We start from the raw sequence: 23,727 nt of genomic DNA on the forward strand, positions 1-23,727 counted from the left end.
AGCCAGAGGAATATTCTTTGGCATCTCTCCTTTCAGGCCTGGCCTCAGTGCACCTTACTAGCTATTGCTTCACTTATCTAATTTCACAGTAATGACCCTCAAAGGTTAGACTACCTGCTCGAGTGCAGTGCCTGAACCTCACCAACTCTGTATCACATCCAGGTGCAGAGCCTAGAGCCTCAGGAGGATGAGGCAGGAGGAAGGAGGGGAAATATTTAGCTCATCCCAGGACTAAAAAAGTAAGAGGATATTCTGGATTATCCAGTGGTGATGAAGACTTCCCTCTACACAACAGCCAAGGAAGTGACCTGATGAAACACCTGCCAGAGCAGCTGCTATACTTCTTTAAGGGAACCTGAGGTGTGGGGGGCCGGAAAAGGAGCTGGGAAAGAGTAACATCGAAAGCAGCAGTCAGCCACAGCTTCCAGCTATGTCTGCCATGATTTGAGAAAGCACTCTCTAATCCCTGGACCCCTACAGATGTACTGAGAACATCTAGTCCATTGATAAATTACAGTCTCAGCAAGCCACAGCTAAAGAGGTTTCTTAAAAGCTCAGTCTAGGCACTCAGAAAAATATCAGCTAACTGAATGGCGCTCAGGGAACAGCCTCTAAAGTGATTAAGAAGAGAGATGACTTGCTTCATTTAAAATGATTAAACACATTAAATACAGATTGCTTTAATGATTTCTAGGGGACATGTTATCATCATTAGCTGATGTCAGCGGCCCACAGAGCAGAAGGCAGAGGATTTAGGTGTTGTCGTGGGGTGTGTGGGTAGGCGCGGGGGTGGGGGGGTGGGGGGGTGTTAACATGGAAAAGATGCTGCCCGAATTCCAAGGAGCTGTGCTTTTAATATCACATTCTGATATTCTCTGAGTGAGCAGAACAATGTGCCACATGAGAGAGATAATTGTGCAAACTCATTGTTATCATCTAAGGGCACCTTTGTTTTTGGTTTTTTTTTAATCCAATGGCAGAAATGAAAACTAGATGAACTAATAAAGCAATTTTTAAAATGTAACATTAGCATGCATAAAAACAAGGGGCATATCTTTTAACATAACCCTTTATAATTCTTCTCTTGTGGGCTTCCCAAGAAATTATGCTCAGATGAAATGATGACTTATAGTCATAATTTTCTCTTCAGAAGATTTGATGATTTAAAAATTCATGTCAGACAAAAAAAATGAAAACTATTCATGTCAGAAAATCATCACCAGATACCAGAATGAGTAATTTTTACATATAAAAATAATTTCTGAACACCAACTTAATAACTTTCTATCAGTCACATTACAAAGAATAAGTACAATACGGGAAATACCAAGTCAGAGATCCTTTCCAAGCAAAAATACATTTCATAAGAGTGACAGCCAATTAACCACATTCTACCCCTGAGTCTTCCTCTTATTCTTCTCCATGACCTCTGATGTACAGAGTAAGCAACAAAAGATAAACAGTCTTCCAGGCCATTGGTCATCAAAACTCTACGCAGTCAGACTCCTAATAATCAGAGTTGTTGTTCTCAGGTAGGGGATTTCAAAAGCTTAATTCATATGATTGTCCACTCATTGTTTCAACAAATATTTCTTGAGTGTCATATATGAACCAACAATGTGCTCGGCTCTGGGAATACAATAGTGAGCGACACAAGAAGCAGTTCATATACTCTAGCACAGACCCCAACATGGCTGTAAAACAGGTGCTCTGGAGAAAAATAAAGCAGGGTAAGGGGCGAGAGAATGACTGGTGGGGGCAGGGGTGCTGTCTGGGGAGGGGCAGGAAAGCATTTTTTAAAGAAATGCACAGAGAAAGAGAGAGGCCAAGTGAAATTCTAGAGATGGTTAAGCACCAACTGGATTCAAAAAATCTTATTAAACACATTTATAAGGATTCCCACATTTATTCTTCCACATTTATTCCTCACATCCACCTAATGAGCTAGGCATCCATGGTATTCTCATCGCCTAAACCTCTCTAAGTTTGCCGACAATCACACTGCTAGTAAGGGGTGACACCTGAACCAAGCCCCACTCTTCTGTGAGTTCAGCACAGGCGTCATCTCTAAGAGCAGACACATTCACCTAAGGCTGCTGGTCACAAAGGTCTCCCAGAGCTGAACACTGTGCTCAGATCTACACTGTCCAGACCTAGTCTGGATCCCAGCTGTTGGCAGGGGCAGAAGCAGCGACTCCGACCACTTACCAGGAAGGGTGAGCTTCTCCTTAAGAAAATGAAATGGCGAAGCTCACAGACCACCTTGTTTTTGACAACAAAATGAGAACTGGGGAAAACGGAAGGTTCTGTGAGCAAAGAAAGTGATTAGTAGGGACTTCAGGACATGTGTTCAGAATAGAAGAAAATGGGCATTTAAAAACTAGATGGATCCTCTTCTCGAGAAAACCAAGACTAACAGCAAAGTTCCCCAGACATTAGCAGGTTGATGGAAGAAAACCTGTGGGTCATTCCTTAAGGAAGAAAGTCATTAGGAATTTGGGGAGTGGGGTGAGGCACTAAATGCTGACCCCTTGTAGAAGTGCTGTCTTTCAGGAACACATCTGGGATACGTCAGAGAGCATAAGAACCAACACCCACTCCTGCTGATTCCTGTGGGAATGAATCACAATGTCACAGCAGACTTATGAGGCATCTCCACACTAGGAAGGCAGGGATAGGAAATGGAAGCACTTGGCATGGAGCATTAGAGGTGGTTTCTTTTTTTCTGATGTGAGGGTTAAAACTCTTAAATTAATTAAACCATTCGAGGTTTCACTAGAGGCCATTAGACTGAGGTTGTTCTAATGCTTTAGCAGCCTACCATAGCACATCAAAACCTGAACCTGTAAATGCCTCATGATTAAGAAATCAGTACCTAAGGGACAATCAGTAACAAACAGCCAATGAGGCTTTCCCAAATAAGGAAACTACTCAAATTACAGCCAATCAAATAATTTCCTTGCTTTGCTTCCTCTCTTCTCTGTAAAAGTCTTGCCCCTGACTCCTGTTGGTAGACCATTCCTGACCACTTCTGGTTTGGTGTTGCCTAACTTTAATAGACATTTAGTCAAATAAACTCTTAAATTTTTAATGTGCCCCAGTTTATCTTTTAACAAAATTTAGAGAGTATAAGAACAGCTAATTACATAATTGGTGCTGATGGAAAAGATTTGATTTTCTAGATGAAAGCTTAGTATACCAAAATAATATTTTTTTATATTTTGGCATATAGGGAAAAAAAGATATACATAATAATAATAATAATATTAATGGTTTTCTTTGAAATATTGGATCATATTTAGGTTTTGTTTGGATGTCTGGATTTGCTCTAACTTCTAAATAAATATGTAGAATTAATTTTTTATAAGAAGAAAACACAATAACAATATATATATACAGATACATGATTATCTTATAAGGATTGGGAAACACATTTGCTTGGAGACTAGCTAACCAAATAATGGAGCCTTTAAACTGAAAATGAAGTTAGAAAAATGTCCAGAAAAAGCTGTTAAACTGGTAATTGTAGAAGACATCAGAAATCTCACAGAAAGAACAACAGTAATGGCAAAAAGGCCCAGGATTTCAATCAAGAATTAAATGAAATGATGTTTGGGAAGATATTACAAAGTTTCAGATGCCTGCTCATCAAATCACAGAATGCAGTTACCAGACTAAATTAGCTGGAGACTTTAAATCAGGGACAAAAACACATTTTCTGAGCCTCTGTGATACAGGAGTTCCAAATAAAATATTTCTCAAAAGGAAGTTAAGGTGCAGAGCTGCCAATGGTCCTGTGTGCACATCAGAAGGCACATGCCGCTGTGGCACATCAGTGGTGGCCCACAGCAGAGCACTGGGCACAGAGAAGAGAAGAGGGCAGTTGACAAGCTATCATTTGGGGGATACACCCCACAATGCCTGGAGAGTTTAAGTAAATGGGTGATGCTGATCACAGAATGACAAAGGAAGACAGAAATAACAATGGAGTGGCCAAGTGCCTCAATATTTGCTGGAAGTCTCAACTAAAATTAGAATCTCTGATATACTTTTTCCTTGACTTTCAGATTAGTTAATCTCAAAGAAAGTTGAGCAAACTGCAACTTTGGATCTAATTCTGATCAACTGGGGGAACGCTGAGACCAGGTAGGGGGTGAAGATGTTTGGCTGCTGAAGCAGAAATATTGAGAACTTAGAAGTGCTCAAAGAGAAGTTAGATTTGAACTCTAAAGTTTAAAAGAACGTATTTTAAAAGTTCAAAGGAAATACATGCATGTCCTGAAACTCAAAAGGAAAGATACTTCAAGAGGGCGGGCTCTCCAGAATTAAAGTCTAACCATTCAACTGCAAATTATCCCAACAGAAGAAAATGTAGAGGCATCCAAAGGTACTAATGTGACTCCCCCAGGAAGCGGCCTAATGGGCTCAGATTTTTAAAAGACTCTTACAAAGAGATCAAGAGAAGGGCCTATATGAAAGAACATAATCATGGCCCGTATGAGCTTAAAGTTGCAAAAAAAAAAAAAATGCTAAAAGCCAAAAAAAAAGAGGGTAGGGGGCCTGCATTGCTTTAAAGTTACGTTTGAAATGAGAACAAGAAAGACAGAAACCTGCTGTTTGGGATGGACTGTGGTTCTCAGATGGTATGAAGAAAGGCAAGGATATTCTTCAGACTGGAAAGGAAGGACAAACCTTGATAAGATGAAAATAGATGAAGAGACTGGGATTTAGAGATCAAATGACTACTCTTGATAGGCTGAATTTACCCCAGTGTACAGAGGAAATTTACAGCTAACATAAAACCAATGATCTTCAACAGATCCTGGTGAATCTGGGATTAGATCAACTCAACAGGCCAGAGAAGGGCATGCGTAGCCCTAATTTTCAAAAAACAGACAACAATGCACTTTGAATACCATCTGGAAAAATTCTAGAATAGTGTATCGATGAAAGATTTACTTAGGAAAGGAAATGAGACTTTGAGGGGGAGGCTCCTGTAGGAGATGCTCGCTAACAATAAGTAACAGCCCAATCCATGTGGCCACTGGGGAACTGTTTGGATGGGAGAATGTAAAAGACATTTGGATCTCAATGGGGGTTGGAAAGTTCTTCCATGATATCTTTGTAGACAGGATGGAGAAATTGCTAAATGACACTCCAGTCTTGTTAATCATGGAATTACTGAACTTATATCGATCAGGAAAAGTCCCGTTAGTGGACTTGGAACATTAAATGAGGTAGTATATAGGAAGGGAAAATTTGTAACCTGTAGCACAAAGAACAGTGAAAAAAGTTCAAGACTGTATCCACATACAAAAAAAGAAAATAACTCTGAAATACCTTAAGGCATCCCATATAGAATGGAGACCAGCATTTTCCACACAGCATCTTAAAATAAAATGGCATGGGACACTCTGAAGCTAGGGTGCTCATGGTCAATATGGTACCCAAACAGAGGCCAGAGGCCATTTGTCAAGGGTGGGTACTCAACAGTATACCCACGTAAGGTCTTGTATTAATTTACCACATGGGATAAAAATCAGGTCCTAACATCAAGGTGTTGGCAGGGCTGCATGCCTTCTGGCGGCCCTAGGGAAGAATCTGTTTCATTGCCTTTTCCAGATTCTAGAAGCTACTTGCATTTCTTGGCTGTGACTCCCTCCTTGAATCACTCTGATTTCTACTTCTGAGGTCACATCTTCTCTGGCCCTGATCCTCCTGTCTCCCCTGCATGAAGATCTTTGCGATTATATTCACCCCACCCTATCCAGGATAATCCCTTTAAAACCTTTAATTTAATCACACTGTAAAATTCCTTTTGCTGTGGGGGAAAACATTCTGACATGGACATCTATTGGGAGCCATTTTTCTGGCTAGCACAGGTCCCTTTCATGCGGCAGAGTCAATGAGATCTTTTCTGGGAGGGCAGGGGCTGAAGAGTCCCTGCTCTCCTCAGTGACAAGGGCCCGGAGACACACTCTTCCAAAACTTTAAAATCTAAACTATAAAATAATTCTTTTAAAGATATTGACAAAACTGAACATGTCAGCTTGAGTACAAGTTTAGTGTAGTTAATTATAAACGCTGAACAGATACCAATCTTTTTCAAACTGCTCATGTTAACCCAACAATTAAATATTAACTTTTTAGTAGGCTGCAAAGTTTATTTTCTTATAAATCCCTATTTACAGGCTCACTTAAGCATTTAAATAGGGCAACATCTATTACCACGGAACCAGGTGGCTAAGAGTTTATGATTACCCTAGAGTTTCCTAGAACGAGTTTTATTGTATAAAAGGAGAAACACATAACATACTGAGGGAAAGGTCATGACTATAACACAATTATCCAGCCTTTGTTATCACTCTTCTCTTTCATCAATTTCCAAAATCATCATCAATTTCCCTTGTCTCCAACCACCTGTCTCCAAACTCAACCATAGATTAGTCTTTGAAACAAGTTTTCCATCTATAGTTTGAAATCCAGCCCCAATTGAGAGATTTTATAAAGATCAATGGTTTTACAAAACAATTTTCCCCTATATTTCAAGTCAAGAGAAAACGATCCATGCTGATTATGATCAAGTACTTGATAGAAAACAATAAATCCACAAATAACACTTCTGATCAACAGTTTTATCCCCTTTGTAAGACCTTCGTATGTCATATATACAGTATACACACACTGAAGGCCTACTAACAAAAAGCAAAATTGACTGGACAGGAAGAATTAAGGACAGAAAAACAATGAAAGAGTGAATAAGGGGAAAGGGAATTTCTCCATGAGATGTAAGCTGCAGGTGCAGAAGTGACTAATAGCATCTAACGCAGGGCCTGGCAACCAGTGGGTGTTCAAATGCAGAGAAACACGAATCTAGCACCTGCCCAGTGACTGTGCATGGTGAGCACCTGAAGGGCCGCTGAATGAGTCCTTTCATTAGTAGAAATGACGGGACAAAATATAAGCAGAGAAAGAGGATGGAGGTCTTACTTTACTATCCTTGTCTGGTTTGGCTGCTGAACTGTTCCCACAAGCTGAAGAAGTGCTGTCAGGGGAGGTGGGAAGTCCAGAGAGAATGGCCATTATCTGGCTAGTGGGCTCGGTCTCTAGAGAGGCGGCGGTGATGCTGGGCGAGGTCATCGGAGCAGCTGCAGTGCAGGCTAGGGGGGCACCAGCTCGACCCACACTGCCAGCAGACATTGGAGGCGGAGGCTGTGGGGAGGCCATGGGATGATGGGGCAGGCCCACAGCTGCAGGCCCCAGACCTGTGGCGTTCTGTACTTGGATGGGCGTCACTGCTGCCGTAGGGCGTTCTTGGTTGTGTGCCAAAACTAGTCAATGACAGGAGGGAACACGGTAAAATTCAGCTTTCCAGTAAATGCTACTCATCAAAACATGAGTCATTTCATTGCATCAGACCATAATGAAAGGATGTTACTGCATTTATTACAATAAATAATAGATGTATGGTGGTTTAAAAGCACTTAATCTTAGCTGGGTCCCTAGATGCCATTTCCCTTCCAGAACAGCCCTTGAGTCTGTTGAGTGCCTGGAAGTTCAGCTGTAGCCCTGAGGCCCTTCAGTTAGAGAAAGGAGGCCTTTCCACCACAGTTAGAGACATGCCAGTTTCTGGTGGTGGTCTTCATCATCAAACTACACTGGCCTCCAGTCCTCTAAAAAAATTAATCTCTCTCTTTTTATTAACCATTTTCTTTCTTTTGGTTTTTCAGATATAAGTCACACATTTACTCCCATTGTTACACAAGACTCTTGTTAAGTTTTCAATGCTATAGAAGGAAAAAAACTATTTAAGGTCCCATTGGGTCTAACATAGACCTGTGACTAAATTCATAATAAGTCATTAGCACACTATTACGTGGTAGACACACAGCTAGCAGCAGTGATATTTGAGATCGTATGATCTTGACGACAGAAGTCATATTCCCCAATATTACTGATGTTCTTAGGATCAGCCTAATTTTTTTCAGGCTTTTAATCTGTAGGTCAGGCTTGAATTAACCTGCGGAGCAGGCTTAGCCCAAATGAGCAGGTGTCAAGTGCCGTTGCTTAGACAGTGCCTACTTCTAGTTCCTGTTATTTGTTATTTCAGTATCACAACTGCTTTTCTCAACATTTGTCATAAAAGGTCTGATATCAGGCAGGCAACCCTCTTTCTGATCATTTCCAGTCTGGCTTCCTCCTTACCTGTCCTCACAACATTGCGGGCTTGGTTGACTGTCATCTGCCCAGTCATGTTCAACAAAACCTTAGCTTGTGGACTTGTGTGGACGTGAGCTGCTGACACCACGGCTGTGGGGACAACACTGGGACTCCCAGCCATACCATTTCCCTGGAGCTTCTGGGCAGACCCTCCTCCAGTGGAAGGACTGACCATGGTCGCCCCCCGACTTGTCTGACCAGCTGTAGACACAGGAACTTTAGCTTGGGAAGCATTTGTCACCGCCCTGCCAAGACAGAAACACAGACAGTCCAATCAGTCTATCAGCAAAGTGGGAAACAGAACAATTAAACATCCCCTCTCTAAAAGGGACGCAAAGCTTTAAGGCAAAACATTTTAAAAATGAATGGAATTATTTTTATAAAGTGTAAGAATTGCAAATTCAAACAAACAATGGCCCTGAGGCAGAGAAAGGTCTTGAAATGTATTCTGAGTCACAGAAAACCATACATCATATTCTGCTCAAGAACATACAGCTGCTGAGCTCAGCATTCCATACCAAGGCCAAACCTCTCCACTGACATTAGGCCCTGGATTCCCCTTCATCTATCCAAGAAGCCAGGTTTGTCACCTTACAATCACCACACTTCCATGGCCTTGATCATGTTTTCTGCCCTTCTCCCTACTTGCCCCCAGCCCCACATCATCCAGTGCTTATGTACATGCATGTGTGTGCAGAGACACATATATATATACACTCTCTGTGAAGTTCGTTCTGTCTTCTCTTAACCTCACCCTAATCTCACTTACGCTTCAAGATTCAGCAGAAATCCCATCATTTCAAGAAGCCTTGCCAAGGCTCAGGCTTAAGACTTTATGACTCTATTTTATATGCATTTCTTTCTTCTATGACGCTGATTATAAAATGTGGTGTTATGTTTTAGTAAATTCCTCATTAAATATTTCTGACTCAATAAAAGTTACTTGAAGACAGGGCCAGCGTGAAATAGTTCTTTTCCATTTCTCCAGGACTCACAGTTATAGTGATACACCCAGCCCTGAACAAATCTGGTTGAATTTAATTAAATAAAGTTTGGTAGGGTTTTGTGTAATGTAATGTTTTTGATATCCTAAATTCACTGAAACAACAATTCTATTTATAGTATCTTTCCACTAAGTAAAATATTTCATTAACTTGAATGTCCTTATTATTTACTTTGATGAATAACAAAGAACTCTAAGTACGCATCTCTCCAGAGGCCTTAAATCATTTGTTTTTGAGTCTTATGAAAATGTTTTCTTTTATTAACTTAATATTTTGTTGTTGTTTGGTTTATTTTACTTCCCTTACTTGTTTTTGTGGTTTGTTTTTGTTTTGTTTTGTTTTTTTCCCAGCAGGGAGGATCTATCTACCATCTTCTGGATCCTGAAAGTAGATTTTAACATACACAGAAGAGAAGGTTTATCTTGATTAAAAATCTGCAAGTCTAATTGAAGCTAGCATCCTGTCACCATCTGCAACAATACTGATTTTCATTTGATTAGGCTGCTGGCCAACCTATAAATCAAGGCCAACATCTGACATACATGTCAATTCATTAAGCCATTTATTCAAAATCAGAGGGTTTAGGGAATGATTTAACACAGTTAATCCTGGACTACTTAAGAGCCCAGTGGCCAAAAACTGAGGCTCCCTCAATGTCAATGCCATCCATTATAGGTCACTTCATTCAGTTTCCAAGGCTGCTTTCCTAAGTCACCAAAAGGTAGACTTCTCTCTAAATAAAAAAAGAACATTTTGTGTATCTAAAAGCTCTTACTTTCCATTACCCTATAACAGAGTTTCTCAACCTCAGTGACATTTGGGGTCAGATAATTCCTTTCTGTGGAAGGCTGTCCTGTGTTCTGTTGGGTCTTTAGCAGCATCCATAACTTCTATGCACTAGATGCCAACAGCAATGTCTCTCCCCTCCTCCCCTCTCATAATGACCATCAAAAATGTATCCCTAAGTGCCAAATTCACCTGGGGAGCAAAGTCACCTTCAGTAAAGAAAGATAAAGGATTTGTGCTATATTTAAGGAATTTTATTTGTCTGTATTACAGAAATTATTAATAATTGCCTAAATTTAGAGGTAATCAAGCTATTGGAATTTAGAGCCAGACCACCTGGGTTTGAGCACTTCTTCACTATGTCATATCCGACAAGTTATTTAATCTCTTTGAACCTCCATTTCCTCATCTATCAAGTGAGGATAATAACAGAAACTACAATAATAAGTTGTTTAAGGATTTAGAGTTAATGTGTGAAATGCATTTAGAAATCTCCCTGCCTGGCACATAGTAAGCATTATAGACACATAAGTATTAATAATAAAGCTTTTGTTTATATCAAACATTATACTTTTTATTTTCAAGCAGAAAAATATTGAAAATGGTCTAGTTGAGTCTTCTATATATCACTTAAAGCAAATAACTTAAAACCCAGTACCTTTATTCATAGAAACCTACAATTTCACATATATCCATGGGAACAGTAAGCTAAGACTGCCAGAGTTAGAAGGGATCTCAGCACACAGAGATATGGATTTTTTAAACGTTGGCTTGCAATAAGCAATTATAATGTGAGAAGGAATCTGGATAGGCTGAGAGCCATGAAAAAGAACAAAGCTTCTCTGTGTAGAACTTAGTAAACCATTTATTCAAAACCATACCTTGTGACTGGTGCCACATAATTACCGGGGAAAACCCCTATCTTGCTGGTATGCATCGATGTCCCTTTGAACCAGCCATCCTGGCAACGTTCAAACACTAAAAACATCTCCCCTTTTCTCAGCTCCAGCTCATCCTCTTTCCGGGGAGTGTATGGATATATAGCAACATACCTATAATAGAAAGAATATTTTATTTTGGGCTGAGTAACCGACAAAACCCAAGATGCTCAAAACTTGCCTTTGATATAGTCTTGAACATCTTGTACAAATATAAACAGAAAGTGTAATCCTTTAACTTGTCAGTAGTATTGGCACCTGTCCATTTAAAAAGGTTTTCCCATCCACACTGAAAAGGCAGAGGCCTTCCTGATGAAGAACTGCCAACCTGGTCCTCCCAGTGGGAAGGAGACTATCCACCAAATGCTGTTTGCTGGGTGTGGAAGAATTAATGCAGCTCCCCAGAGTGCTTACCCTGCTGCTGGAAATTAGGTGCCCACTGGGACAATTGAGCTATTTAAATGGCACTTGTTAGACTTGGGAAGTAGCCCCAAATGAGGATATATGGTAAAAAAAATCCCACTGGGAAGCACAACATGCTGCCTTCCACACACAAGCTGGACCTAGAGGTTTGGGCTGCACCTGCTTTTGTATGCTCAGCCAGGAACAATACTGAGTTTGAAAAAAATCAAAGGAAAATAAAAGTCCAGATCACAGAGAGTACAAAACAACCCCACAATGCAAGGTGACCGTGCCCCCAACATATGGAAACCAGGTAGGCTATGCAAACCAATTGTTCTTACCAGGGCTCTAAACCGCTCTGTGTATTGTATAAACTCACACAATATAAGAGCCACAAAAATCGAGCTGTATTCTGCCATGGATCAACCCTGAACAAGATCTCCTTAGACCTTTCTGGAGACTTCCTGCTGGGGGTTTACAGCGTTTCGCATGCATACTACGGACAGCTCTCTCTGATGTGGGTGGAATAGCTTCCCATTCCTTAGTGTCCTAAGGCAGAAACAAACATGAAGACAGGAGGCTCCAAAGGCAGTTCCTTCCACATCTCAAACGACGAGGAAGCAAACGGCTCTGCCTCCCTCCACTGTGGAAGGCCTGCCCTCAGCGGGACGGCTGCCGGCGAGCTCCTGCGTCAGGCCCACGTTGTGGCAGCAGTTGCCTCATTATGGGCATGACTGGGTGGGAGTCCGCAGAACACAAGCCACCCTGGTAAGCCACACACCTGTCACCAGCTCCTATCAGAAAGATGTTTCTTGACCTCTGCTGTGGGGACGTAGCCTGCAATGAGCATTTAAGCAGTAATAAATGACACCCTCACTTACACGCTGGGGCGAGTTTGAGGTCGTAAATGTGCAATCTGGTCGGTGGGTCCCGCTGTGGGCCTCAGTCCCATTCCAGCAGCAGCAGCAGCGGTGGCGGCGGCAGCAGCACCCGGTGGTGTGGAGGCCAGAAGAGGGGGCGGTGGAAGGGGAGGATTCATAGTCTAATATAAGAAAGAAACACAGGGGGCAAAAAGGAACAAAACATTTATTTACATCTCTTAGGCAAGGTGGGAAGGAAAAGGAATCAGAAATCCAAGGGAAAAGTTTTTAATGTAATCCAAACAGAGCAGAACCAGCAGGCTACCTAATAGGAAAGCCTCCTTAAAAAAACAAAACAAAACAAAACAACAAAACTCCTATCTTGTCCTCCTATAACATCTTAAAGCCACAGCAACCTTTTCCAGCAAACAGGTAAGTAATCACACTCGGGAGGAGGGAAAGAGAAAGAATGAAACAATTGCATGTAACTTAAAGATTAATAACACTTTTAAGCAGAGACTTGGACAAGAATCCAAATGCCTGTCAAGGGGGCAGCTATAGTGTCACACAGCTTGCTGGCAATTAATTTGTGGTTGTTTCTGTAACCTGAAACTTAAACACAACACAAAACAATGGGGCCGACTCTATCTCCAGCCATGCCTTCAGAAGAAAAATTCCTTTGATGCCTGGTCTCCAAAAAGCCCAAACAATAGCAAGCCCCAATCACTGGGCTGTTGTTGCTACTTTCACTTATTCTTTTCTTAACTATGCCAGCTTTTGAAATTTAGTACTATCAAGGCTGGTAATCTTTAACAAGTACACCAGTGAAAAGCGGCTGGTTCTTTTATGGGCACAGACTAATGGGGTTCTGCCTACAGGATTCCATGCCTTTTGAAAATCAATGGAGCAATTGTTACCTTCTGATCTATAAACCCCAGATAATTCTTTAGGGTCTGTATACCGAAACTCCTGGGAAAAGAGGCACACAAAGACCTGCCTGAACCTCCACCTCGCCCTCCCCAAATCTTTGAACCACTGGATGTAAAAACTGAGTCAGAGGAGAAATGAGAAGAGTCAAGAATGCACCTAGGAAAGTGTAAGTGGCTTTGACACATCAGCATATTAATAAGAAAAATTCTAGGACTTCTAAACATAGTTCATAACAGACACTTTATGTCTATTTTTTGGAACAAAAATCTGAATCTCATCAACACTGACTTCATCTGCCTATTAATGTACCTAGTTCCACAAACATAAACTGTGTAGAAAAAATTTCAAATTTCTATACATATGTTGCAACTGTTTCACACATTATATTTAATTTTCTTGCTAAAGCGACTTTCGGGAAGACTCTTTCCCAAACAGCAGCTGAAGCTGTTGCAGAAGTCAGCATAGAAATAAATGAGGCGTAGAGCTGCTTACAGAGTTCTAACCTGGACAAGGCAGAGGTCAGCTCCAAAGGCCAGGGCTTCGTGAACATTATTCATGTTCTCCATACAAAACACAGCAGCATGAAGATGTGTTACAGCTTTGGAATGTGCAGACTTAGGCTTAGAGCCTTCAAACCCTTTAACCAGGAGAAGCTCAAACATCCATTCCATTTGGTCTCCTTCCAGGGACGAAGTAGAGAGAAGTAAAGCTAACCCTTGGTGAAATACTCAGCAAATGTGTGACCTGGGCAGTTCATGGGTAATAACACACCAGTGGCTTGACAGGTGAGATAACAAGTCTAGACTGTACATCCAATAATATACAAAGACTGTTAAATTACCACTTAACTGATTCCACTTAAATCTTCCTAAACCCAATCTCAGAACAGCACGGCTGTGGAAAGGCAGAAGGCAAATGGCACATGCTCAGCGGGAACCCGACAATAACCATCCTAGAAATTACTTAACATAGTACCGAAGGCACAGAACCAAAAAGCTCCATTTCACACGCTGTGTAGAATGGCATTTTCAAGAGCAAAGGAAATTAGAATCACCTGCTATATTTTAGCTTATTAAAACAGAGGATGTATTAAATTGGTCCCAAGAAGAAGAAGGCAAGGACATCTATAGACCTGACAAAAATATGTCACATTTTATTAACAAAATGTAAAAAAAAAAAAAAAAAAAAGGTCACCTCTCATAGTTAACGAATGGAGTAAACAAATGTTTCATGCACATCACTTTTACAAAGAGTGAATAATAGGCATTTGAAAAATGGATAAAGGAGGATATTCTGAAAGCTCACAGAGGTTGTGCTTGAGAGAAAACACAGTTATAGCTCCCTTTATACAGCTGAAACAAACAATCTAATAAAATTGGGCAGATTTTTCCGCAATGCTGGGTGACCTATGTTTGGGGGGGAAAGTGCATATGTGTGTGCATATGCATTCATGGGTATATCAGCACACAGACAAAGACCAAGAGAGAAAGTCTAATTAAAATCAGATTCCTAGATGTTGCTCAGCCCCGCGGGGTTGGTAAAATGATAGGGCTCTTGTGAGTCCAGGGCTGTGACAGACTAGGAAGCTCTGTGGGTTGCTTTATAAACAACCTAAAGTGAAATAATCTGGTGATGTGGAAGTTCAAAAGGTAATCCACTGTGTGCTGTGCTTCAGGCAGTTTGCTACCCTGCAAGACCTGAAATTTCTAGAGCAAACCATAGCCTTTCATTCACCCAGAGCTGACCTAGAGACCTGCCTATTATTTCATAGGTCAGGCTGGCCACGACTCCAGAGGCTAAGATGTACTTTTTACCAGCAGGCAAAATACAAAAACATCTATGGTTCTGCTAGGAGTGTAGGTAACACTGTGCTAACAATATTTTGTTAACTTACTACTGTACAGAACCAGATACCATACTTAAATGCCATGTTCACTAGATACTGCATGCTAAATTAATAGGGGCTTAAACAGTGCTCATCACCTGTAGCTTTATGGAAATGCAGCAAGTCTATATTATCGAGGTAAAGCTGTCCATAGCTATGGCCCAGGCCACAGAAATACTGATGTAGAAAACAGGATGTTATTCTGATAGTCATTAAAAATGAGCTTCCTGCTTGTGTTCCCATAGATTCAGACCTGTTTACCAGTATGTGGTAATGATCTCAGGCAAGAATGGCTATTTCTGAATAACACTTAACTCAAAAACAGGGCTTTGTGGTGGTCTGCTAATGTAAATTGGTCCTATTTTGCCATGTCCAGGTTCCGTCCCACGACTCACTGACCTTGAAAGGAGAGGCATGGTAGAAGCAACACAGGCTTTGGGGTCAGGAAGAACACAGACCCTAACCCTGGCTCAGCCTCTCAGGCATCCTTGACTTCCCTCCTTGTGTGAGTGAGCAGAGGAGAGGACTGCCCTCTCTCAGAGTGGGCTGGATGCCTGGCCACGGCCAGAACACATTTGCCACTGGACATACCCTACCCTCATCCTGATTCCTGGCACTCCTATTGATTCCAAAGGCTCTGTTTCTTCCTCTCACACTACCAAGGTTGGCAGCCCCATCCTTCCGACTCCAGAGGCCTTCACCAATCCTGTTGACAGCAGTAAATTCCGTTTAGCCTCTATCGTGGGCTATAATGAATTAATTACAAATTGGCTCTTCTGGGAACCTGTCATCATTTAATCTTATTTCCTTAAACAATGTGTGTGTGTGTGTGTATGTGAGCGCACATGTAAATTTCTTTTTTAGTTAGGGTTGCACATTTTTGTCATGTAATCTGTTTATAAGTTGTCTATGGGCCATATTTGGTCTTTACTGACCTGGGCACCCTGTGACATTTTACAGCTAAGCACCCCTCAGCTGCCACAGAGGATCAAGGGTTACGAATCACTTGTTTAAAAAGTTCTTCTGCCATTGTACAGAAGATTCAAGACTAAGATCTTCATCCTCCTTTCCCTCAACATATTAGCTGGAAAAAACCCTCATTACTATTAACAGTCTGAATTTGATAGATGTAATAACAGTTTTGTTTCTAATATTAGATAGTTAACATTTTAACTGTGAGATATATGAGACAATATGTTCATAACTTCATTCGCATAAAAGATTAAAGTCTCAAGTCATAAAAATACTAGAAATAACATTCGATTTCTATTCTAGTGGTGACAATAATTACCTATAAGTCCAGACTATGAAAAGCACGGTTTCCGTACTACTAAACTGCATTCTATTGCTGTGATACTGCTCAAAGTCTTGGGATATATTTCAAATTTCAAAAAGGACACTTGCCATAATTAATGAGAGATGCAGATGGCACATGCCACTGAGATTTTTTTCACTTAAACCTAATATATTAAATGCAAAACATTTCTGCCAACCTAGCAGGGGATATATCTGTTTATAATTAGTTTTTCATTAAATGAAATTGGCGCCATAGACATATCATTTAATAAACCTTCCTCTTGCTTAACATGCAAGCTTTCTCCTGTAATTCTAGGGTAAAATCGAATGTAAATTAGTTTTTGTATACTCATGCACTCTTGTGACAGGTCCCATTGATTTGCCCTGGAGTGTGCCTCTAGCTAAGAGCAACTGGCCATTTACTATATTTTAAAATTTTTAGCTCATGAGGGTGAAACTCAGTCAGTTCAATGTCTTTTCCACTACTTAATTTTTCTAAGATCAGGAAAGCTACTTTTTTCCCCCCTTAAGAAATCAAGTTAGAATTTTTCCATGTGAAGTAGTCTTCTGGAAATTGGAATAACAACTGATTGTGAGAGAGAAGGAAGGGAAAGGAGAGTCTTTTCTAGAGGTGAGAGGACAGGGTGGTAATGGAACTCAGCTCCAGTCAAAATACCCAGGGACTACCAGAATGTCAGGAAACCACATTTCTGTAAGTTAACTTAAATTTCATCTTATCTCCAGATGTATCAATGCAACATACCTTCCCGCACCAAAATCTTATACTATCAAGGAAGCTATAATCATTTTGGGAATATAAAAAACTTTAACCTTTAACCAGAACATTATTAACTTCCATTTAAATACAAGAACATGCTTCACTCTATAAAACATTTTCAAAAGTCTAAGTCAAGCTAGGTTATAACTGCATTTATTTTATCCCACCTTGTTTCAAAGTCAGTTTTCAATGATTTATAAAATGCATCAAGACAAATATAAAAGGAAAAATGAGGCAACACGAAAGTGAGAACAATAAAACTAGGTGGGGCCAACATTTTAACTAATAACATTGAGAGGTCTCAGCTAGAGAAGGGTACCAATTTGGCTCTAAGCATTCTAGCAGAGGGGAGCTATAATCTTTACAACATATATAAAATCCACAACCTAAAAACAAACCAGCTGCTTAGAAGCCTCTCTATTCCTGGTATAGAAGGCAGAGAAAACTGTAACAAAATGAACCAGGCTCTCCAAGGCATCCTTGGAGTAAACCAGTGGCACATGCCATAGGCCGACCTTGAAATAGTCCTCAGGAGAGATTGGTAACAGGATCAATGATAGTCACCTCTTTCTATATTCTAGGCATCGCGCTAACTCTCTGAAGTAAGTACTGTTATTAGTCTCATTTCATATGTAGGGATGTGGCGGCTTACAGAGGCTGGGTAACTTTTCATGGTCCTATAACAAGTAAGTGGCTGACCTTGGCTACCAACCCAGGTCTGTGCACCCTTCACCTGGCCACACCATGTCTCTGAAAGCATCACAGTCAGGTGAGATATGATAAAGCAATTTATAGCGGTGGGATCCACTGGGGACATCTGATTTGGTGATCTTTTCTATCCTTGTTCAACTCAGTACTGAAACAGTCTGAAAGAATAAGCCCAGGCATTGGCCTAGATGAGAGATGTCTCACAATTGCTGGTTCCTTGTAGTTCAATTGCCTATAATTTTAGGAAACATGGTTTTAAACTATTGTGTTTCTGCTACCTGAGGTTGCATTTGCTGGTCTCTTCCCTTTTAATTTTCTCTACAGAATGTTTCTTCTTTGTATCTACCTAACCTTGGCTGCCCTCATTCTTCCTATTAATTTTCCCTGTTAGGATGTTTTAAAGCAATTAAGAGTTTAGATTCTCTCTGCAGGATGCTAGTTTGTAAAAAGGAAATCAACATAATCTGGGGGTCCTTGTAAGGCAGCAGGGACCTCTGGGCAGCGATGGCTATGGTTATACGGATAGAAGACAAGAAACTAAAAAAGATGAACCGTAAATGTAGAGATTTGAAATCAACTTATGTGTGACTGAAGAACACCATTTAGCCTGAGGGATGCTAGCTTCCTCAGCATTTCTATTAATGTATCTTTGTAAAAAGTAAGCAAGGTCTAGGAACTCAAAAGAAATAAAGGTTAACCCTTCAGGAAATCAGGATGAACTATAATGAAAATTAAAAGTATTTTATAGAGTTCTTCTAACAGCTTCAGGCCACTGACCCTCACTGTTAAAAAATTACACAGGCTGCAGGCGAGAGACTTTCTAATTTTTTCGTAAGGTTAACAAAGATAATAGATAATAGATACAAGAAACACCCCACCTAGCAAGTTGTCATTTAAACTGCAGGTGTTATGAGGTGAAGGGTGCCAGATTAACGTGACTAACACCTAAAAGACAAACAGAGGTGGGAGGAACTATACTCACGCCAAGTGCAGCCGGGTAGGGAACATCGGATGGGAATGTGAAGGAAGGGCCAGTCGTCACTGGGCTGCTTGGAGGTGGGGTCACGATCAAGCCCGTGGTACTTATGTGAACCTGCCAAGAAAAAAAAAAGTTAATAAAAAGACTATATTTAATAATACAATAGATTACACCAGCTAAACCTTGGGAAGGCAAGTAACATTTTTTTTTTTTTAAATCCATAGCTTCTATTATTTTTTGGAAGGCAGAATCCCTTTCAGTTTATTCAACCAAAATTTACTGCTCACCTAATTTGTATTAAGACACTAGGGAGTCACGTGATAAGTACCGGTCACTACAGTGTTTTACGCACAGAAGTCAGCTGCTGTTGCCTTTCATGATAACATGCTGCCTCACGGGGATGCCACCGCCAACTAAGGTGGCTTCTCAGATGGTCAGGTCCTTCCGGCTGGTGTTTCACCAGCCTGCTAACAATTTCCCTGAAGATCCTGTTGAAACGGGTTGTAGCCGAATACCCACCTGTCTATCCATGTGTTAAATCTATATGAAATATTTAAGGTGTTCTGTTATTTCAGAATCATTTTCATGATTTCTACCTTTTCAGTGGGGACACATAATTAAAATGCAGCTGCCCAGACATGCCTATAGCAGGTGATTACTTACAGAGCCTTTAAGAGAACAATGTCAAGCCAAATTAGCTATTTTCAGAGGTGGCTTACCCAGGTTCCTACCTAAGATTAATTTACTAGAAAGAAATTGAGTTAGGTCATTTCACTGCCTGTGTTAGGATACTCAATCAATTTCAGCCAAGTTGCATATCAGCTCGACTGCAGAATGCAATGGTGTCACCTGAGGCTGCAAAACAAGGAATGTGGGCTCCTGTACAAACGGCATCTCTCCTTCACTAGTAAAGACAACGGTGTTGGCTGGTACCTTGTTTCTCCATGGAAATAATGCAATATCAAGAAATTCTAGGCTTTTTGCAGTAAAAATTTAATTCCAAACATAGTTTCCTCAATTCCCACAAATTAAGAAGATTACCAGGGCAAAGAAAAGCTCAGAGATTAGTTAGTTCCCAGAGGGCTTGAAGGAACTTTCAGTTTCCCCCTGGATGAGCCTCTGCCAAGGCTGGGAGATTCAACATCTTAGCACATAACTTCAGTTTCACCAATAAATCTGCATTATACATGGAATCCATATCTTTTAAAAATTACCTCTGTACCTGGTAGCTCATATATTGACTAAACCTAAGCAGATTCAAGGGGTGCCACTAACGAGAGTTTTCTTCAGACCCTCCTTTTCTGTCTCTTCTGTGAATCCAGGTCTATTTCTAAACACTGGATTTTCATTCTTGGAATAATACCTAATGGCCTTCACCTACTTTATCCAATAAGTGTTGATATACATACTCCAAGGACACCTGCAAGTTGGCACCACATAAAAGATGGTCTTCCTTAGAAGAAACAATGAAGCTTACTTCAAAGTGTGCACCATTATTAAGGAAGCTTTTGGGGCAGAAGAAAGCTCACCAAAATACAGCCTCCTGGGCCTGGACCTACAAACATCTAAAAAAAAATCTCACTACAGACTGATGTTGCTCTAAAATCCCCAGACTGGGAATCAGGATAATTGGCTGCTATTAAGTTCACGGTCTGGGACATGTCACTTCACATCATGACAAACACAGGAGTAAAGCACTGAACATGGGGAATCCTGCAAGCACCAGTTCAACACAAAGCTGCTCCTGGCACTGGAGTTAATGAAGGGAGAAGTCACCAAAGAATGACGAAAAGCAGAAGAAAAGTGGCGGAAGGTGGGCCTGTCCAACACAAACGCCCTGAGGGAGGGACAACATGACTCTATGCTGGGCTCATCCTTTTCTCATGAAACTGCTAATTAGGTGGGTCCCCCCCCCCCTACCAGAAAGGACAATGCAAAGAGGAGAAACAGGTGGGGAGAGCAAATGGGAATGAGTGGGTGGATTTTCTTGCTTTCCCTGAAGCCACTGGTAATTTAAAAAAAAAAAAAAAACTGCCACGAAAAACTCAATATGATGAATTACTCCTCCAGCTGGCAAAGGCCAAAAAAATATCACAGGTGTGGCATCATGTGCTTTTACAGGTGTCAGTCACAGACCTCTGTGCACATCTGTTTTGATGGCCCACCTCGACAGCAGAGCCTGCAAATAATCTTTCAGTTGGTGTATTGGAAAGTTCAGTCTTTACTCAGTAGTCTCTGAATAAAGTGGCATGCAAGCCCTTTGCTCCTTTCTTCAGTTCATTTCCCTATCCTGCTGCCTAGAATTTGGATGGGACAGAGAGATCTCCAACTGCCATCCATAAACATGAGGATAAAGATCTACATACACGGTGAAAAGGTGAGGTGGAAGGCACCGGCCCACCGGCACTGAACTGTCCATATGTGGCTCTCACCTGGGTGAGAGAAAAATGAACACTCATTTCTCTAGGCCCCTTACTTTGGGTTTTTTAATAAATGCAATCAAACCTAATTAAAGTAAAGCAAAACCAACATCAGATCAATAGCAAGAGACACATTCAGCCATGGGCCTCAGCCAAATCTAGTGAGCAGTCCTTTCCGGGGCAGACTGAAGGAGAGCCTTATTAAAAACAGTCTCACAAGCACCACCGTTCCACGTCCACTCATCTTCACAGTTAGGAGGGTGATTGCCTGTCACACACGCTACACATACTCGTTGCTTTACTGTGGGCTGTGGCTCCCACCAATGTACACAGTACCCCTGATAAGTAGTGCTTTCTGTAAACCTAGGCCGGAGAAACGAGGCGGCACTTCAAACATCTCCCATCCTCTTCTGGAAGTAACTTCTCCCTGAGGCAACACGTTACCACTGAAAACAGAATGAATCAGAATACGCGAGGAGGGAGGAACGGTTGAAGGGGGAACTGTTTTAGTGGAACACAGAAAGAGCCTTGTTTCCTAAGCTACTCAAACCCAAACAAAAATAGCTCTACTTTTATAGTCTTCATTCCCAGCTCTGGTGGGGCAGCATCAGGCATGCTCACACCTGACTGCCGAGTTCTCCACAAGAGATACAAACACTAAGTGTATCTTCCCTTCTCTTTTCGTTTTCTCTACTGCCAAAAGATTACTGTCTGTTCTTTTAAAGCGATTTCCCACTGTGAGTTGCTATTATTCTTAACAGAAACGTATCTTTTTTTTTTAAGTTTTTATTTATTTATTTTTAGAGAGGGGGAGGGAGGGAGGGAGAAAGAGAGGGAGAGAAACATCAGTGTGTGGTTGCCTCTCACACGCCCTCAATTGGGGACCTGGCTCACAACCCAGGCATGTGCCCTGACTGGGAATCGAACCGGCGACCCTTTAGTTTGCAGGCCAGTACTCAATCCAGAGTCACACCATCCAGGGCAACAGAAACTTATCTTTTATTTCAAGAAAACATCGCTGTAGCCCTGATTAGTGTGGCTCAGTGGGCTGGGGATCATCTCACAAACCCAAAAGTCACTGGTTCAGTTCCTGGTCAGGGCACCTGTCTGGGTTGTAGGCCAGGTCCTTGGCTGGGGGTGTGTGAGAGGCAACAGATCAATATTTCGCTCCCTCCCTTTCCCCTCCCTTCCCCTCTCTGTAAAAATAAATAAGTAAAATCTCTGAGGAAAAAAAAAAGTCACTGTGCAAATATTGGTAGGTCACAAAATAAAAAATACACTCAAATAATTCAATTTTCTATTAGTGAAGGACCATCTTTACAAGCATCCTCCATCAGAACCTGATTCAAAACTCTTCAGTTCTGAACCCTTGCAGAGTAACCTCCCTTGGTACTTTATGCTCTGATCTATAGTCTATTTTTCATATAGTATAATTAGTGACATGTAGAATAACATAGTTCTCCTGTCTAGCCATTTTTCAAATGAGTCATTCATTCAACAAATATTTATTGTCTGACATTTGAGATATATCAGTGAACAACATAGACCCCTGCCTTCATCGCCCTCATGTTCTAGCACAGTGTGTATGCGTGTATGTGTGTGTACGCGCTTGTGCATGTGTGTGTCTGTGTGTTCTATTTCTCTCATAAGATCAAAACTTTCATGGCCCTGCCACCTAAAAAACACTGACAACATGCAATCTTATTCAGTGTGAAAGCATTTAACTCATAACCTATAATATAAATCTAAAGGAGCAGGGTCAAATAAATGAGTCAGAGAGAAAATAATTTTCAATAATATTAGCAAGGAATACCAAAAAATGTTGTAAACAGTTTTTCCGTGGTCCAAAACAGATATTAAACTGTGCAGGCTTCTTCAGAATAAGGACTGTGTGTTTATCCATTTCTTTCTTTCTCCTTTCCTTCCTTTAAGGGAAAATTATTTATTTTTATGATTAAAAATAAACAACAAAGCTATAGTCCTGGCCAGCTAGCTCAGGTTAGAGTCCTCCGGATACACCAAGGTTGTGGGTTTGATCTCCGGTCAATGTACATACATGAAATAGCCAATGAATGCATAAGTAAGTGGAACAACAAATTAAAAGTTTATTTTTTTCTCTCTTTCTCTAAAATCAATAAATTATTTTTTTAAAAACCCACAGCTATAAACACTACAGAGTAGAATATAAAATCAACATAAATTTTTAAAACAGAACATGAGACTTGAAAGAAATTTCCCCCACTTGTGGCCGGCTCCTTTGGACTAGGCTCTGGCCTCTGGATTGAGAAAAAACAGCTGTCCTCTAACCTGATGGCTACAGCAGGGCCTCAGTTATGCTCATGTTTCAGTCCAGGGCTAAGGCCAAAAACAGGGAGGTCCTCTATCGTACTGCCCAAAGAGTCCGTTTAGTTTTTTCCATAAAATAAAAGCCACATTTTTTCATTTTCACCAATAACTTTATTGATTTGGATATTCTGATATATTACGTCAGCTGTCTCCCATGTGGTATAATGTTGATTGT

At 40.9% G+C, this 23,727-nt stretch overlaps 1 protein-coding gene across 1 annotated transcript in view; it reads right to left on the bottom strand.

Moving 5' to 3' along the window:
• SH3RF1 (SH3 domain containing ring finger 1) overlaps nt 1-23,727 on the bottom strand; it is a 152,086-nt gene that overhangs the window by 12,101 nt on the left and 116,258 nt on the right. Inside the window, exons 6-10 of the mRNA XM_090288850.1 lie at nt 18,790-18,900; nt 12,232-12,392; nt 10,892-11,062; nt 8,206-8,465; nt 6,991-7,331 (exon numbers count right to left, since the gene is read on the bottom strand). Of these exons, the coding sequence (XP_090144976.1) occupies nt 6,991-7,331; nt 8,206-8,465; nt 10,892-11,062; nt 12,232-12,392; nt 18,790-18,900 (1,044 nt within the window). The remainder of the gene's footprint in view (nt 1-6,990; nt 7,332-8,205; nt 8,466-10,891; nt 11,063-12,231; nt 12,393-18,789; nt 18,901-23,727) is intronic.

The sequence above is a fragment of the Furipterus horrens genome, unplaced genomic scaffold (assembly GCF_987537825.1).
Source record: "Furipterus horrens unplaced genomic scaffold, mFurHor1.1.pri manual_scaffold_10, whole genome shotgun sequence".
Lineage (NCBI taxonomy): Eukaryota > Metazoa > Chordata > Mammalia > Chiroptera > Furipteridae > Furipterus > Furipterus horrens.